Source organism: Myotis brandtii, unplaced genomic scaffold (genome assembly GCF_000412655.1).
Source record: "Myotis brandtii unplaced genomic scaffold, ASM41265v1 scaffold490, whole genome shotgun sequence".
Lineage (NCBI taxonomy): Eukaryota > Metazoa > Chordata > Mammalia > Chiroptera > Vespertilionidae > Myotis > Myotis brandtii.
In genome coordinates, this window is record NW_005368708.1 from 967203 (window position 1) to 986812 (window position 19610).

The following is a 19610-nucleotide window of genomic DNA, read 5'->3' on the forward strand; positions in this document are numbered from 1 at the left end:
ACTCAAGAAACCTTCCACTGTGCCCTTGAAGAACTCATGGCACAACATCAACAAATCTCCTATATTTTCAACATCTCCACTGAACAATCCTTCCTCTTGCTTTAAATCACTGCTTCTCAGTCTTCGCTGCATTTCAGAATCACCTGGGGAGCTTCTTAAAACTCCCAGTTCCCCAGCCTCACCCCACACCAAAATTTCTGGGTATGAGACCCAGACCTCAGTAGGTTTAGTTCCCCAGATGACTCCAGGGTGCACAAAAATGAGCACTGCTGAGCTAAGTAACACCCTGCGCTCTGTCTTAAGGGGCTGCTCTCAGACAGAGCTCTCTTGTCAGGAGGCCCTTCCTCTCCCACAGCTCTGGCAGCAATGGGACTGGAGTGAGTGGGCCCCTTGCTTTTTTCACTGCCACCTCCAAACACTAGATCTCTCTCCCCCAACATCTCATGCTTTTCCAAACTTCAGGCAGTTCCTGGAACACATGGGGACCTCTTTGCATGCCTGTTCCTATGCATTTTCTTTTTCTCTACAGTAAATCTCCGAATGCCTCAATCATCTAAAAAGAAAAGTTATTTTGTTTCTGTAAAGCTCATTTTAGCCCTGACCAGTGTGCTCGTTGGTTAGAGCATCGGCCCCAGCACCAAAGGGTTTCAGGTTTGATCCCCAGTCAACAGCATGTACCTGGGTTGCAGGTTCGATCCCCAGCCCCACTTGGGGTGCATTCGGGAAGCAATCAATCAATGTATCTCTCACATCAATGTTTCTCTCTTCTCTCTCTTCTTCTTCTTCTTCTTCTTCTTCTTCTTCTTCTTCTTCTTCTTCTTCTCTCTCTCTCTCTCTCTCTCTCTCTCTCTCTCCCTCCCTCCCTCCCTTCCTTCAACTCTCTCTAAAAATAAATGGAAAAAATATCCCTGGGTGAGGATTAACAAAAAAAAACTTTTAAAAATAAAACTCATTTCATTGGTCACCTCAGCCCTTCCATGAAACCCTCCTCTGTCTCTCAAAGCTTCAAAGTATTGATAAAGTGCTTCCTTCATAATGCTTTCTTCTTATAATGCTACTTTAGTACTCATCAGACTGCTGGTGAGGAGCACCTGCCATTATAAGGTGAGCCATTAGTGATATAAATAGGGAAATTCTGAGCACATTAGTCTACAGGGAGCCCAGATTCATCAAATGTGGTGCTAATATAAAATTGAACAGATTATGCTTTGTATCAAAAAAATCTTTTCTTTAGTAAAGATAATTACATTGAAGCTGCAGCTCTATTACAATTGCCATAAGAAATTTGGCATGAGATCAACACTATTAAAGGGATTTAGCTCCTGAAGTACTAACTAGGCCCTTAGCAGAGAACTGACCTATAGGACAAGCAACAGTTCTGTAGATGGCATTTCATTTAGTTTATATGCACACAGTGAGCTAATAAGCTTAACTAACTCTCATTTTAACACTGCTCCCTATGAAACAGTTAACTTTAATCACCTTTTAGTCATTTATGCTATGAATCAGTCTCTTTAAAAAAAAAAAAAAAAGGAGTGTGTCACCTCTTCTGAGCTGAGCCAAAATAACATGCCCTGTCTCTAGCCTGTCCACAGGAAAATGGGGACACCAACCATTTGATTCTTCACACAGTCACTGGGTCCTTCTTGATCTTACCTACAGTATGAAAAATAAAAAGATCTGTTTCTCTGAATTTATTCCTTTTCCTAACTCCAGGGCCCCATTTGTATAACTCAATCCAGATGTTCATATCACAGTGGTGCTTAGTGTAAGTAGAGGCCAGCTAAACTGTGTTTTATGCTGAAAACCTATACTCATCTCTCTCACTTAATAACAGTGGAGATATACTTTTGGTATATGTAGAAATGATCTAAATATACCTTTGTGCACACAGCTGCAAACATATAAACTCTTTTTTTTAATCCTCACCTGAGGATATTTTTCCATTGATTTGAGAGAGCGAAAGAGAGAGGGAAAGACAGAAAGAAATATTGATGTGAGAGAAACACATCCATTGGTTGCCTCCTGCACGCACCCCAACTAAGGCCCAGGGCCACGGAGGAGCCTGCAACTGAGGTACGTGCCCTTGACCAGAACTGAACCTGGACCTTTAGGTCCGAAGGCCAAGGCTCTATCCACGAGCCTAACCAGCTAGGGCCAAACTCTTTTTTCTTATATACTTAAAACCTGGAAGTACATCACTGATGGGCCACATAGTTTGTAAAAGTGTTTCTTTCTAGGAAATAAAACATTTTCTTATTTATTACAACCTAGTTTTGCCCATTTAGCGATAACATGAAAATTTTAAATCCAAAAATAATTCGAAAACATTTCTCTTAATCTCTTCTCAGAACTACTAATAAACATAATGATTTTAATTATACCACGCTTCCTGGTTTCTCCCCTAGTTTAAGCCCCATAAAAGAAATATCTGTAGTTAAGTACAAGATGGGGCAAAAGTAGGTTTACAGTTGTGAGTATGCAAAATGCAGTTTATTAGTGTATTATTATTCATTAATTATTGTATTTTTTCCATATGAACAACTGCAAACCTACTTTTCCTCCACTCTGTATATATATATTTTTCCCAAAGTCAGGAAGACTGTCCAAGGAACATTCAAAAATATTTTTAACAGCAAAGAAGAATTTAGAGTATTTAGTGGTAAAAAAAAAAAAAAAAAAAAAAAAAAAAAAAAAAAAAAACACCTCATAGGAGAGTAAGCAAGAAGGAATAGGAAAGGGAGGAAGGAAACACAACAAACTGAAAACATAACAACTTGAAATCCCAAGCTAATGTGCAGTAAACTTTCTTTTTCATTTTCTAGGGAAAAAAACTATTGGCAGAAGATATAAAAATTTAGCTTTAATCACATATAGAGATGAGGTGACAGATGAAAGGGGTTTGGAAATGTTCTTACCAATACCTTAAGGCTGGTGTATAATAATGTTTCCTAACCACTAAGCCCTCCGGATATGAATAGGTATTTTAAAAATAAAGAGATGAATGGTCACACAAGCTAGGAAATTGCCAGCTTTAACAAAATTGACCAGGTTTCTTTATTGTATGACTTCAAAGCCTTTCACGGGCTCATATGCACTGGGAATCTCCCAGAGCCACACAGAGGCAGCAGCCTGCAAATGTGTCTTACCACAGGGCCCTAGTAATGTCTCCCAGAGACCTTTTTATCACAAGTAGTTTGGGGAACACAAGGTGGAGAGTGAGGTGGGGGCTTCCTGCCTGCATTCTTACACACCTGTTTCTGTAGTCTAAGATCTCCATAGTTAGGCAGCTGAATTGAAGGCTTGGGCTGAGTGCTGGGCTCACTGTTTGCATTGTGATGGGAAATGGAGCAGACAAGGCAGCAGTCTCATACATTAACAGTGACTTGAGAATTCCCAGTTCCTGTCAGATCCTGGGTCACTAAGCCCCAAAGCAAGCAGGAAGCCCACCTCCAGCAGCTCAGATGAGGACTGCTGATAGCAGAAGCACAAGGAGAAGTAACTATTGGCTCTTGCACAGCAGGAGAAAGATAAGGAGGTTGGTCACAAAAGCCCTTTCAGACAGGCCTTCCATTCATTCATCCAGGTGACTCCCAAGCCCATTTGAAGGCAGCAGCTGGCAGAATGCCCACTAATTTTGCTGTGACAAAGTCCAGGTTTGCTGTTGGTGCAAATCCAGAGCCTCATCTCATCTAGGTCCTCCTTAGGGGGACGTGGTGAAAGCCTCAATTGCCAGTGTTATGGATCACTGTCTTCCTGTATACAGAGACATTCTGACTCCAATGATGGGGAGGGGAGGGATCTGCAGGAGATGGGCCTCAGTTTGGGAGCTGGCTCTACTATTTACTAGCTATGTCACCTTGGGTGACTTGCTTAACCCCTGTATACTTCAATTTCCTCATCTGTAAAAACAAAAAGGATAATATTAATACCGATGCCATAGAATTTTTGTGAAGATGAAAGAATGCATTGAAAGCACTTTGCTTAATGCCTGGTCTATTGTAGATGCTCAATATACAGAGTCAATAATTAAACGAGCCGAAATTATAACCAGAAAAATGCTTAGGGTGGAACTAAAACTGGGCATTAGATATATAGCAGAGACTCGATAAATACTTATTGACAGATTACCCAACAACATCTCTTAAAGCCATTGTTGGAGTATTGGAAAAGAGGTTCTCACTTGTTTATATGTGGTAAGGAAGAACAGGGCTTTTATTCCACTTCAAACTGAAGCAGGAAATCAATACCTCACAGTATTTACATCTCAAGTTTGAGTGAATGCCAAAAACCATCTAATTCTCTAAAAGGACAAACAAGTGTTAAGTGGTTTTAGTGACTCAGCGAGTCCTGAGATACTGCATATGGAAAGGTATGCTCTGAACTACCCAGAGCAATACGGTAGAAACTGAGAGTACTTACTGAGAAATTACCCAACATTTTCTGCCAAAAGTCAGAGAAGGTCTTTAAAGATAGAAAGTCTCTTAAGCAGAAATGAATGAAAAGAAGGATCTGTTGCACCCTTTACCACACTCCACAGATTGCTGCTTGCTTCTCATTTTCAACTCTACAAAGAATGGTGATGAATAAGGCCAGAATAGCACATGTAAATAAGGCAGAATAAATTCACAGGTGAAAGAGCTTTTGGTGACATGCTTTCCCAATTCCTGCTGTTTCAGCTTATTTTTCCAAGGAAAAATACTATCCTAAAGAAAGCGCTGTGGGCCCAAACCACAGCACTAACCCCAGGTTAATAAGCACTTCTTTTTAGTTTATTCAGAATTAACACAGCTCCTAAAATACATATGAAACTATACTGTAGGCACCAAGAGTGCACATGCTATACAGAAAAACCATGTCCCCCACCTCAATTAGAGAGATTCCCCATTTACTACTCCCTGTCTGTATGAAAACCACATGCAACCTTCTACAGCCAAGAGTGAACTAGTACACATTTTCTTGGTTGCTTATTGAGGATATTTTCCCTTTTCCACATAAGGTTAGGGGACTAGCTAGATAAGAAAAAGTTCAACCATTCTCGGCTCTTGGAAACCTGACCGGCCGATCCACTCTCACAAAGGAAGCACAGTGGTAGGACAACTGTTCTCTACCACCCAACAGTTTACAGAAATCAACATCTGTCTCCTACCTGTGATGGACAAGGTCTCGGAGGGAGCGCAGGTGGTGGAGGTAACAATCCTGACTTAGTAGCTGAAAAGAAAAACATCCTGTTAAAGACCACCAAAAACAAAATAAAACACAACTTCCACTTGTTAACTAGGAATAGCATATTTTGTTACTTGTTGTTGTTGTTAATCTTCACCCGATGATATTTTTTTCCACTGATATTTTTTAGAGAGAGTGTAAGGGAGGGGGAGAGACAGAGAGAGAAACATCAACATTGATGTGAGAGATACACATCGATTGGCTGCCTCCCACATATACCCCGACTGGGGCTAGGAGATTAAGCCTGCAACTAAGGTATGTGCCCTTGACCAAAATCGAACCCAAAACCCTTCAATCTGTGAGCCAACGCTCTAACCACTGAGCAAGACAGGCTAAGGCAGGAATAGCATTTAACATATTTAAGTTGTTAAAGTCCATCTGAAGGCTTAATTTTTAAAAAAGAGTACATGCTTTTTCTAATCCCGTTTTTCATTTTTATCCCACCCAATAGTCAAGTATTTATATAGGCTGTTGTGATTAAGAAAGTGTAAAATGGTAAGAAAAAACACTCTGATAAAAAAAAAATTGGAACCCAGCACAGGAAAGGCAGTAGATCGCTCATTATTCTGCTGTTAATTTTTTAGTTTTAAATTATCTAGATCCTTTGTTCTCCCTAGCTTTGGGCTATTACACTGTTCACTGGCTCAGTGAGTAGGCTGCAGAAACTAAGAGACCCAGGATCGATCCCAAGGCAACAATAGTGCCCTGTGAGTGAGTGGGTCTGGTAGCAGTAGGGAAAGCTGAAGTGATGGACTAAAATGATATTTAGGGGTTCTTCAAAGATCACAATTTCCTTTTCGCTTCCTAATCCTTATTATCATGGATAATTAAATCTGTTTCTAAAATAACCTGGTCCCATCTGAAGGATCTTTTGAAAGAAACTTTCAGTCTAATTTTTTTTATTTTGTGAGATATAGAGGAAATTTTAGTTTAGCCAAAAACATTAGAATTGTAACTTAATGAAAATAAACATCTGCTATTGAATTATAAATAAAGCTCATAATCACACAAAAAATAAGTTTATTATTACACACTGGCAAGTTAAACCATATTCTTTACAGACTCCTTAGAAAAGCACAGCATGCTCTATATAACTATATATAGTTTATTTGCAAATCTGTAATATGTATGCTAATATTTAGACAATTTTCTGTGCCTTAAAAATAAATCATAGCAATGTGCCAAGAACATAGAAGTTTCTGCAAATCACTCTTGATTTGTCCTAGCTAGATCAGACAAGCTAGAAGATGGAGTTTGGGGCTTTCCACAAAGGTAACTCAGTAATTTCATAGAGATTTTCATTCTGAGCCAGTGCATAAATATGGTACAGCCATGTGGCCCCATCAATGATTTCTCTCAATCTGTATTTCATTAAAATTTATGAAATAATCAGTGGGTCAAAACTCCAAAGTTGATGAGACCTTGAACAGCCTTCAATAACAAAGCATGCAGCAACAGAGAATGACAAAAGCCTCAGGAATTGTCCATCTCAGGGCCCCTACTCCACAGGTCCTCATGGACTGGTCCTTTAAATTACCAGCTACTTTAAAAACAAAATGAAAACACAAACAAAAAAATCTCTATGTGCTTTTAAGGGAAAAGCCTTGCACCAGCATTAATGTGTTTGTTAAAACAACCCTTTATTTTATGAATATGCCATTTAATTAAACTGACTTCTGCTTCCAGCCAAGATGGCCAGATGAAGGCATGAGGGCCATACTGAAAACAGGAAGATTAGTAACATATGTACTCTGGATGCTGAGTCTCTTCCAGCCCTCTTCCTCTCTGCTCCCAGACTATTACATCCAAAGAGTGAAAGAGTGTGCTCCAGGTAATTGAACCAGTCAACAAGGAAGATCTAGACACAAACATAAGGAGATATCCAACAAGATGGCCAAACAAGATCATTCTACCATGAAGCCCACAGATAGCAAGTCCCATCTATTTATTCTTTTACTCCAGTCAGCTTTTAACCCCCATTCTTAAATATAAACAGATGATGAAGTATCACCAGATATCTGCAGAAAATATTCTAATCTAAGAGCAATCTATAATAATAAAAGCATAATACACTAATTAGACCGGACAGCCAAACTACCTTCCGGATGTCATTCTGGACGTCCTTCTGGACGAAGCCGCAGTGGCGAAGGCTGAGGCAGAGGCATTTAGGGGTGATCAGGCAGGCAGGTGAGTGGTTAGGGGCTATGAGGCAGGCAGAGCAGTTAGGGGCGATCAGGGAGGCAGGCAGGCAGAGTGGTTAGGGGTGATCAGGCAGGCAGGTGAGTGGTTAGGGGTGATCAGGCAGGCAGGCAAAGGCAGTTAGGAGCAATCAGGCAGGCAGGCTAGTGGGTAGGGGTGATCAGGCAGGCAAAGGTGGTTAGAGGCATCAGGTAGGCAGGCGAGTGGTTTGGGGCGATCAAGCAGGCAGAGGCAGTTAGGGGTGATCAGGCAGGCAGGCAAGTGGTTAGGGGTGATCAGGCAGGCAGGCAGAAGGGTTAGGGGCAATCAGGCAGTCATGCAGAGTGGTTAGGGGCGATCAAGCAAGCAGGCAGGCCAGCGGTTAGGAGCCAGTGGTCCCGGATTGCGAGAGGGATGTCCAACATCCCCCGAGTGGTCCTGGATTGCGAGAGATTGCAGGCCAGGATGAGGGACTTACCCCCCTACCCCGTGCATGACTTTTGTGCACCAGGCCTCTAGTAAAAATATAAAAAGGTAACACCAAAAAAAAGATTAGATCTATACTAGGAGAAAAATTTAAATGTATATTATTAATGCCATCAGAAAAATAATCCAGCTTATTCCAGAAATATTTAAACATTTATTATGTGCTAGACACTTTGAGATTCTGGTAAAATACTAGTGGGGAAAAAAGTAGAAAAAATATCTCTACCCTCATGAAACATATTCTACAGATAACGGGGTCAGAATTGGGAATGCAATTTTAAATAGAGTCATCAGGGAAAGTCTCAATGAGAGATAAATGTTATTTATAAAGATGAAATAATGGGATGCTATTGGAAAACAAACATTCAAAAATTTAAAAAGAGCACTTGGAAATTAAAAACATAATAGCAGAAAGAGAAAGCTTAATAGAAAGGTTCTTTATATGTCTAAATGAAACTTATTTGATCCTTGATGCAAAGAATATTTCTGAGTTGTCTTTGTATCTTTTTTTTCCTACCACCTTGCCCATGGTAGGTGCAATCAATCGTAAAACAATGTGTGACTGGTATGTGTGAGGCACTGTGCTAGGCATTGGGATACACAAAATGAATAGATGTGATCACTTCTGAGGCAGTACAACGAGTGGAGTCCACACATTTTCTTTAGGAGATGATAGGTATAAAGAGAGCTGAAGGTTTATTGGACAAGTTAAAACTCATTCTAAGTGTAGGCACAGTTATAAAATATCAAGATGTTAGGGATCTTTTTTAAAAGTATTTTTTTTATTGATTTCAGAGAGGAAGGGAGAGCGATATAGAAACATCATTGATGAGAGAGAATCATTGATTAACTGCCTCCTGCACGCCCCCTACTGGGGATCGAGCCCGCAACCCAGGCATGTGCCCTTGACTGGAATCTAACCCGGGATCCTTGAGTCCATAGGCCAACGCTCTGTTCACTGAGCCAAAATGGCTAGGGCAAGATGTTAGGGATCTTGAAAGCCAGCCTAACTACAGACTTAATCCTGTGACCAAAAATACTTAATTTCTTCATTATATATTTTAACATTCAAAAATAAAAGCTTAATAGAAAGTTTCAAAGATAATCTGAGGAAATCTTACAGAAAGTATAGTAATATCCAAATTAAAGTTCCACAAAGAGAAATAGAGCACATAGCAGGAAGAAATCAATTAAATAGTTCAAGAAAATGTCCCAGAAATGAAGAATATGAGTTTCTAAGTTAAAAGAGCCCACTGAGTACCCAAGACAATGGGGAAAAACAAACAAAACAAAACAAACAAAAACAGATCCCTGGCAGGGTACATCAACATGAAATTTTAAAATACTGGAGTTAGAAGATTCCACAAGTTTCCAGCAGAGGGTGGTAGAGGAGGGCAAGCCTCATATAAATGATCAGGAGTCCATATGGTTTTAGACTTCTTAATATACTACTGGAAGCCAGAATTCATTGGAACAATGCCATTAAAATTCTGAAGAAAACTTATTTCCACAATAATTGTATGCCCAAACTAGCAGTCTTCATGATGGTTCAATTAAATATATTTTTAGACATTCAAGGTCTCAAATTGAGTTCCATGCACCCTTTCCAAGAAAGCTACTCAAGGATATTCTCTACCAAAACAAGAGAATAAACCAAGAAAGAGCAGACATAGATACAGGATAAAGTAGATCCAACATAGGAGAAAGAAGAAGGAAATCCTTGGATGACAGTGTAGGGAGATACCATGATAAAAACTATATAACATGCATAGAAGACAATTGCTTTATATTTCCTCAGAAGATGAAACTAATACCTGATGTGTCAGAATTTCATAAGAAGAACTTTGGAACACTGAGTCTACAGTTGAGGGGCAAGTACATTGAAAAGAAAACAAGCTGATTATTCACTCCAAGGCATACAAAAATCTGTGCAAGGAAGAAAAGTAAATAATGTAGCAAATGGCTTACATAGCCATAATAAGATAAACACTAAATACTAATCTAACTAAAATTATAATATAACTATATTGGGAGAGTGGAAGAGGGGAAAGGTGCTGGGGGGGGGGGGAGACAATAGATGATGACTAACACTGAAATATCAACAAGAGGTTATACAAATATGTTATTTTGAAATATGAAGGAAATACCAGAACAATCAACATAAAAGATCCTGTAGCAGAGTGTATTCTCCCAAGTCCTGAGGTAAACCAATGGCCTTGGAGTACTTCTCAGACTTTAGTTTGTCCCTGCAGTTCAGCATGGAGCTCTGGGCCTTCCCTTCCAGCATATCACTTTTCCAGCTTTTTCCCTCTCTTTCCGCAAGTCTTGTCCACTGACTCTCAGTCAAGAGAAGGGAAAATTGAGATTACCTACTCACTCCACTTCACTCCCAATTTGGAGCATCAGTAAGATATCTTAAGTTTCACCTACTCACATATATGGCTTCTGGAGGGACAGGCAGTTGAGAGCATGCCCCAAATCTCAGGTTTTCCTTTAGTTGCCACTGTTCCCAAAGTAAAAATGCCATTAGCTCAGGCATCTTTCCTTGTTTGGATGCTGCTGAAGAATCTCATCCTTGTGTTTGTATTCTGTGTTCATTTCCTTTAATGGTAGGAGATATTAATCTAGCTTTATTCTACCAATTTTTTATCTACTTCATCTTTTTGTTTCCCATAGCACGAAAACACACTGCCTTCTGTTTAGTAAGTACTCACACAGTGAGTGAATAATGAGAACTGAATTCAGTAAAAAATCTCCTCTTATAATATTTTTAGTTAATTCATGACCTTAAATTAGATTCAAAAAATTATTTTAATCCTCACTGGAGAATATGTTTTTATTGATTTTTTAGAGGTAGAGGAAGGGAGAAGGAGAGAGAGGGGGAGAGAAAGAGAGAAAGAGAAAGAGAAACATCTATGTGAGTGTGAAACATCAATCAATTGCCCACTGTACATGCCCCAACTGGGAATTGAACCCACAACCCAGGTATGTGCCCTGACTGGGGATCGAATCTGCCACCTTTTGGTATATGGGACAACATTCCAACAACTAAACCACCTGGCTAGGGATATATTAAAAATTTTTATCCAGAATGCTCTAATCAATGTTTTAAAAAAAGAAAGAAAGAAAAAGCACAACTTCATGAAAAATGAAATTGAAAAAATACTTTGGCTGAATAATCTAGTATATGCATGCAAAAGATGACAATGTAAGTGCTTTTCCAGAAGGTAACAGAATGAAAGAAGAGAGGGGAGGACAACATTTTTCTGCAGACATTAAAGCCACCATACTCATGAAGCAATTGCAGGTTTATTCATGATGTCTTATAGTTAATAAGGTGGGACACCAGATACCAGCAAGGCTTTGTCAAATCCACAATTTTATAAGTGCGACCATGGGAAAAATAAAACATAACCAAATCCTGAAAAAAAAACAGATTAAAAAGTTCATGAAAGAAATTGCCATTTAATCCTAAATGTAGAAAACACATTAATGATTTCCAGTGTTTACTAAAACACCATTAGAAGATGTATATTTTCTGAAACTGATCTGCTAAATCTGTTTCTCAGTATCTTCATTCAAAACTCTAACTTCTAAAAATTTTTATCCTCTTACTTCATTATACTTAAAAATTTCCAGGCAAAATATTATTCATAGATATTACTGTCTATTTACTAATTTCCTTCAGATTTTTACAAAGCCCCAAATCAATGACTAAATGAAAACGTGTTCTAACTTACTGAGTGGAAATAAAGCAGCAGATGTGGCGATTGAAAGCTTCAAGGAAAGAAAGCCGATTCTTCAGGGGAATGAAACTTGGAATAACTTCAGCTGTGGAAAAGGGCCCCTATCCTCCCAAACTCGGAATATTTTATGAAGAAAATAAAAGCATTCAAATGCCAAAGGAAAATAAAAAAAAACACTTACAGGATGGAAAATGTTGAAAGGAGCTTGCCAGTGGGAACTACACTTTTAAGTATCAATCAAGTAGAGAGTTAGCCATATGCAAAGCTTCAAGGATTTCATCAGTAAGGACCATTCCTCTTCTTGGCAAGTTCATAAAAATGGCTATTTCTTTGTAACAGAAATCATTCTCTCTCCTTTCTAATCACAAAAGCATGTGCAAGCCTATGCCTACCTAGCCCCTGATCACCCAGTTACACAGTGATGGATTCATCTGTCATATACACCTATGTACACGATAAAATGTTTGCCAGGACTACCTTCCCAATGATACCTGCCCCGATCCTCTGGTGATGGCCCGCCTACCCTCAAAATACAAGCTCATTCAATTCTCTGTTAAAAGAACAATTTTTTCACCAGTGGAAAGAGATAAACTTACACATACCTTGGAAATGTTCAACAGGGAAAATATCAATGACTGAGACTGGAAAAGTAATAATATCAAATTCAATTCTTTCACTTTGCAAATGAGAAAATTAAGGCCTGGGGAAGTAAAATGACACCATCAATGTCACAAGGCTACTATGATCAGGCAGCAATCAATATAACATTTTGAACCTATGAGACAGGTAGTAGTAAAAAGCAAAAAAGGGAACTGAGATGGGGGATAAGCAGGTAGACAGGAGTTATTCTACATCCAGGGAATAAGCATGTCAGAAGGCTGCAAAGCAATAAAGTACTGCAACTTTAAGGAACTAAAAAAATGCTTCTCATTACGCTTGCATCACAAATTCAGATAAATAAGACACTAGACACTATTTAAAAATATGCTAGTGTAGCACATATTTAGCCTTCTGAGTCAGGTGATTGCCTCTCAACAAGACTATATATGACTCCTCTGCTTTAAAAAAACATTCAGTGTAGTACTGGCATAAGGATATACAGAGCAACAGAATAGAATGTAGTGCAGAAATAAACCCTTTATTCACAGTCAAATGATGTTCAACAAAGGTGTCAAGGCAATTCAGTACAGAAAGGAGAGTATTTTTCAGCAAGTAGTGCTGAGAAAACTGGATATCCACATACAAAGAGATGAATTTAGACCCTTAACTCATACTATATATAAGAATTAAATCAAATGGATTAGAGACATGAATGTAAGAGTAAAATTATACTTTTAAAAGGAAATAGAAAAAGGTCTTCAAGACAAAGATTGCTTAGATATGATGCCAAAAGCATGATCCAAACAGGAAAAAACTGATAAATTGCACTTCATCAAAATTCATATTTTTGTGTTTCAAAAGACACCATTAAGAAAATGAAAAGACACGTCACAGATTGGAACAATGTATTTACAAATCACATATCTGGTGTAGGACTTATAACCAGAATATACAAAGAACTCCAGAATATACAACTCAACAATGAGACAAACAATTAAAACTGGGCAAACGATTTGAGTAGGTATTTCACCAAAGAAGCTATAGGAACCACTAATAAGCACATGAGAAGATGCTCAACATCACTAGCCATCAGGGAAATGTAAATCAAAACCATAACAAAATACCACTTCACACCTACTAGGATGGCTATAATAAAAACGATAATCAGTATTGGTGAAGATGTAAAGAACAAGCAATCATCATAGATTGCTGCTAGGAATGTAAAATGGTAGAGAGACTTTGAAAAAGTTTGGTAGTTTCTTAAAAGATTAAACAAAAATTTACCATACACCCAGGAAATGTACTCCTACATGTATACCCAAGAGAAATTAAAATATATGTATACCAAAACTTGTATTCAAATGTTCACAGTAGCATTATTCATAATGGGCAAAAAGTAGAAACAACTCCAATGTCCATCAAATTAAAAAATGAATAGACAAAATGTGGCACGGCCATACAATGAAAGTTATTCAGCAATAAAAAGAAATTAAATACTGATACACGCTATAACATGGATGAACCTCAAAACCATTATACAAAATAAAGGAAGCCAGACACAAAAGGCCCCAATTTGTATGATTCTGCTTATATAAAATGTCCATAAAAGTCACAGCTATAGAAACAGAAAGTAGGTTAGTAGTTGCCTGGTGCTGGTATGGGATTAAAATGTTAACAGACATAAGGGATATTACTGGGGTGCTGAATATGTTCTAAAACTGGATTATGGTGACAGTAGCACAATTTGATAAATTTACTAGAAATCACTGAATTGTACACTTAAAATGGATGAACTTTATGGTCTGAAAATTATATCTCAATTTTTTTAAGCTAAGGGTAGAGCCCAGATGGCATGGCTCAGTGGTTGAGCGTTGACCTATGAACCAGATCACAGTTCGATTCCTGGTCAGGGCACATGCCCAGGTCACGGGCTCAGTACCCAGTGTGGGTGGTTCTCTCTCATCATTGATGTTTCTCTCTTTCCCTCTCCCTTCCTCTCTAAAAATCAATAAAAATATATTTTTTAAAAAGCTAAGGGTAGAACAAAATGTAATCTTATGGGAGGGAGAATACAGATTAAACAAGATGGGCCATAATTGATCATTGTTGAAGTCAGGGATTCAATATACTATTCCTTTTACATATAATATATACTATGTGTATATATTATATGTATACTTTATAATAATTCTTATCATTAAATAAAAAATAGATATATTCCTAAGATTTCTAAGTATTTATGAAGACAAGACTTTCTTTCCTGTCTCCCTGAAGTATCTCAGGGAAATCTGCCCAACACTGTAAATCACATGGGAGAGAACACAGGAAAATAATATTAATTTCTTGCATAAAAAGGGTACCATATTTATTCTTTAATATAGCTTTTAAGTTTATATATTAGTGTTATTACTTATAGAAAAATTAAGGTGTGCCCCTCAAGTTAAATTAATATAGATTGCTTTCTCTGATACCAAATCTGCTGCAACAAAGATTTGAACAAAGATTTCCCATCTTCACAGGATTCTGAAGGAGAACAAAGCAAGTTACATTCACTGGATCTCAATCTCCTTGCCTGTAATATGTGAGAATTGGCCAAGATGATATTTAAATTCTCTTTCAACATTGACACTCTATGATTCTTTAATTTATTTGCCAGTGTTTACCAATAACTCCTTCATCATGCACCATGGGATATGTAGTAACAGTTTACTAGATCCCAGATGGAGAGACATGCACAGAGTTAAGCATCAAAAACACATGATATTTAACCTTATGAAAGTCAAGTTTAATTTTTCATATTACATTTACATCAATGCATTTCTCCTGATCAATTCTATTATTAAACTCTTTAGTTTGGTTAAAATCACTAGCTCTGTGTGTGTGTGTGTGCGTGTGTGCACACACACACACACACACACGCACACACATTTTGAAGGGAAGGAAGGCAGGCAACCTGGGAAAAGATTCTACTATCTTGAAACTGTCTCTTTTCTATCATGAATTTTTTAAATGTGACATATAGTCAGACAAACTTCTAAGCCTTAAGCATTTCAAAATGAGTTTGTGATGACAACTACACCACATCAGTTTCTCAATCACTCCACAACCTTTTACAATGTGGATTAACCCTATCGCTGCAAAAAACTGTTCTAAGACTTCCTAAGGACACAGTTTACAAATTTCTCCCCTACTCTTCATTCTTTTTGCCCCGTCAGCAGACTTTTTAGTCTTCTGGTCTCCACTTATTCCTGAAATATACTCCTCCCTGGGCATGCCAGACCATGGTACTATGTCCCTTACTGAACTCATGTATTCTCGTGGCTTCAGGTCCAGTTTTCAAGACAAAGATATTTGGTATTCACATAAAGGAAGGGTTTTGAGTAGAGAGGTGACATCATAGTTGTGCTTAAGAAAATTAATCCTGTTGCTCAATGAAGGAAAGAACAAAGCAAGCAAGTCAGATTAAAAATTGCTATAGTAGCCTCCCAGACAGCTGGTAATAAGAAGTGAACCAAGGCAGATATCAAAGAAGAATCAACAAAATCTGACTCCAAAAATCATATCCACCCTTCAAAGGCTAGCTCAACAGCTTGTGTACCCTCCCCACCACCACATCCACAGCCCGTCCTAGTTAGAAACCACCCAGACTTCAGCACTCTTCTCACAAGTTAACTAATACTGATTGGCAGAATGTGGGGCCATATCCATATTCCTCTTTGAATTCTCCACAGCAGCAAGCACACAGTACATACTCAGTAAATATTGGTTAAATGAATAAGACATTCTTCCTGGTCATCATTACTGAAGTCTATTTCAGTTTTCATATGATTCTATAAACTCAAATACATATAAGGAATGTGGTGATGTATTGAGAATTATATTGTTTTATGGTATTCTTCAGCTCACAAGTTTTATAATAGTCATAAGTGAAATGTCCAACAATAAGAAAAATGGTTAAATAAACCATGGTCCAAATTAATAAAGGTAAACATAATAAAATAGAGTATCACCATTTTGCAACTACCAATGAAGTCATGGATCTAAGCTGTGGTTTGCTGGAAACAATTCAAACCAGCTTGTGAGAGCCAACTGTGCACATCTGTTCCAACCCCACATTCAGCGACACATCAGTAAGAGTGAAATTGGCCATGACAGGAGTGTTTATACCATAAAAACTGGCAAATGGCCAGTTGTTAAACATTTACCAACATTCTTCCGGAATGTAGGCAAGGATCAATACTTGACTAAAAACCATTATTTGAAAGGCTGCTGAGGATCTTTATCATAATGGATTAATCAGCCTAATACCACATGAATACACTGCTCAAGCAAACATCACAAAAACAGCAGCATTAGACATCAGGGGCCTCCTAACAGGATGCAGTAGGAAGTACACAGCATCACTATGAAGTATTCTTGCCAAAAATAGAATCTGATTCTAATCAAGCCTAGATCTACCTACCAGTTTATAGGAAATACAGGAGGTGGAAGAACAGACAACCAGCCAAATACAGAATGTGGAAATGTCTACAGGGTGGATAATTTTCCTATGAATAAATGAATGAATGAGTATTAAAAGGGGGAGACTGAAGGAGGACCCTATCTATTGAAAGAAAGTTAACAGATGTCAAAACAAGCACGATGTGCATGTAGCCCTTGTCTGGATACTCATTTGAACAAGCCACTACAAAAAGACATACTTGAGACAATTCAGTGAATCTGAACATTGGTTAGATATTAGATGATATAAAGGGATTATTGTTAATTTTTACATATAATAAAGGCTTAGTAGCTAAATTTGTTCAAAGGCCTTATCCATTAGAGCAGGGGTGGGGAACGTCCAGCCCGCAGGCCCTATAAGGCCCGTGAAATCATTTGGCCTGGCCCTGCCAAGGCATTAGGGGTGAGTTAATTAAATGTTAGACCAAATACAGCAGGCTAATTTTTAAGTTGATAATTTTCTATGGCCCAAGAATGATGTTATAAATATCCCAATGGCCCTTGGCAGAAAAAATGTTCCCTATCCCTGCATTAGAGATACATATAAAGTATGTATGCATGAAATTATAATATCTGGAATTTGCTTCAAAATAATCTGTGGATGGGGTTTCTCTTTTACATATATTTGAAATTTTCCATAATACAGTTTTTAACAGAGTAGCCAGTATATAAAACATATATAAAAGAATTATGAAATTATCAGTACTGACATGGACATTATCTCCAAGAAATAATGTACTATGAAAAAGCATGGAGGGGCCCTGACCAGTATGGCTCAGTTGGTTGGAGTGTCGTCCATGCACCGGGTCACGGGTTCGATTCCCAGTCAGGGCACATAGCCAGGTTGTGGGTTCGAACCCCGGTTGGGGTACATGTGGAAGTCAACCGATCGATGTTTCTCACATCGATGTTTCTCTCCACCCCCCTCCCTCCCTCTCCCTTCTACTCTCTCTAAAATCCATAAATACATATTCTTGGGTGAAAATTTTAAAAAAAACACATAGGGGAAACATGCACAATGTGATTCCAATTATTTTAAAGATAAAAAACATGAAATTGATGTCACAGGTACACATCTATGTTTGTAAATGCACTAGAAAATGTCTGAGGAATACATTCCCTGGGGAGGATGCTGGGCTTGGTAGGGATAACATTAGGGACAGTCCTGTAATGTTTGATTTTACACACAAGGAAGAATTTGTCTATCTCTCAAATGAGTTTTATAAGCATTTTTAAGTTAAAGGTTATACTAACATTTCCCACTACACCCTCCAGAGATTCAAGTCCTGTTCCTCCCCACAGGCCCTTGTCAAAGGACTCAGCCAGCCAGGGACAGCTGTAAATCTGGAGGGTGGATATAAAAGAGTATGCACCCTGCCCAATAGCTGGATTGGCTGCACCCTCACCTTGGCAAGACTTTGAAAATTTCTCCAGGCTTTTGGCATTTAGAGGCATAAATCACAGCACTGTTCTAGTATAGAAACTTTCACATAACTTATTGAGGCGGGAGGCATAAGTAGAGAAAGAAACAGGAAAAGGAAAAAGAAGCCAAGAACAGACTGTACACTGTAACCACACCTTCCAAAGACTGAGACTGGCATATATCTCAATGAGCATGCTGGATACTGGCACAGACAAATACCTGGACTGTACTTTTACCTCTGAAAATTTTCAGCTAGCCTGACAGCCCATATATACTTCTCAATGCTCAAAATGAACTTTTAGACTTCAAATCTCATGACAAAATAACACTATACTGCAGCCAACACCTTTTATTCATTAAATACTGAGAAGCTCAAGGAAAACCTGATGCTCTGTCACTATGAATTCTGAGTGTTACATCTAATAATAGAACCCTACCACAAATAAGATCAGGCCTGAAAGCAAGGATAATTGGGAAGCTCAGGATATAGCACAGCAACATAGTGTGATCCAGTTGATCAAAAGTGACATATAAAGACAAGTGTAGCTGAGAGGTTACTACTAGTACATGGGCATCATGGTTCTCACTGGGTGCACTATTTTGATAGGTTTATAGTCTACTTCATGCTTTCCTAGTTTGTCAGAATTTTAGTAAGTAATTTCTAGCAAAATGCAATACACTAAAATTCTACATAACTTAGATCCTTATACTTTCCTATGAGAATTAATCAGCATGGAAACAAAATAAGTAAATGCAATGGCATCACCTGTTTTCCATGCTGCCCTTTTCTTCATGTGATCAATTTAAACTGCTAATTAAAATGTTTTTGATAAAGAGTCTCAGTAAAGTGGGAATAGAGGGATCAGACCTTAACAAAGGCCACATATGACAAACCTACAGCCAACATCATACTCAATGGGCAAAAACTGAAACCATTTCTCCTAAGAACAGGAACAAGACAAGGATGTCTGCTTTCACCACTCTTATTAAACACTAGTGGCCCGGTGCACAAAATTCGTGCACAGGGGAGGGTGTGTTCCTCAGCCTGGCCTGCACCCTCTCCAATTTGGGACCCCTCGAAGGATGTCCTACTGCCAGTTTACAGGGATCGGGCCTAAACCAGAAGTCAGACATCCCTCTCGCAATCCAGGACTGCTGGCTCCTAACCGCTCACCTGCCTGCCTGCCTGCCTGCTTGCCTCTAACCACTCTGCCTGCCAGCCTGCTCGCCCCCAACTGCCCCCCCTGCTGCCAGCCTGCTTGCTCCCAAATGCCCCCCCGCTAGCCTGATCACCCAAAACTGCCCCCCTGCTGGCCTGCTCGCCCCTACCTTCCCTCCCCACTAGCCTGCTCATCCCCAACTGTCCCCCTGCTGGCCTGCTCACTCCAAACTGCCCGCCCCGCTGTCCTGATCACCTCCAACTGACCCCCACTGATGGCCTGCTTGCCCCC

At 38.8% G+C, this 19610-nt stretch overlaps 1 protein-coding gene across 2 annotated transcripts in view; it reads right to left on the reverse strand.

Annotated features, from left to right (window-relative positions):
* Nucleotides 1–19610, reverse strand: part of REPS2 (RALBP1 associated Eps domain containing 2) — a 181865-nt gene that overhangs the window by 41784 nt on the left and 120471 nt on the right. For both annotated transcript variants that reach the window (XM_014548040.1, XM_014548039.1), the window contains one exon: nucleotides 5150–5211. In XM_014548040.1, coding sequence (XP_014403526.1) covers nucleotides 5150–5211 — 62 coding nt within the window. The remainder of the gene's footprint in view (nucleotides 1–5149; nucleotides 5212–19610) is intronic.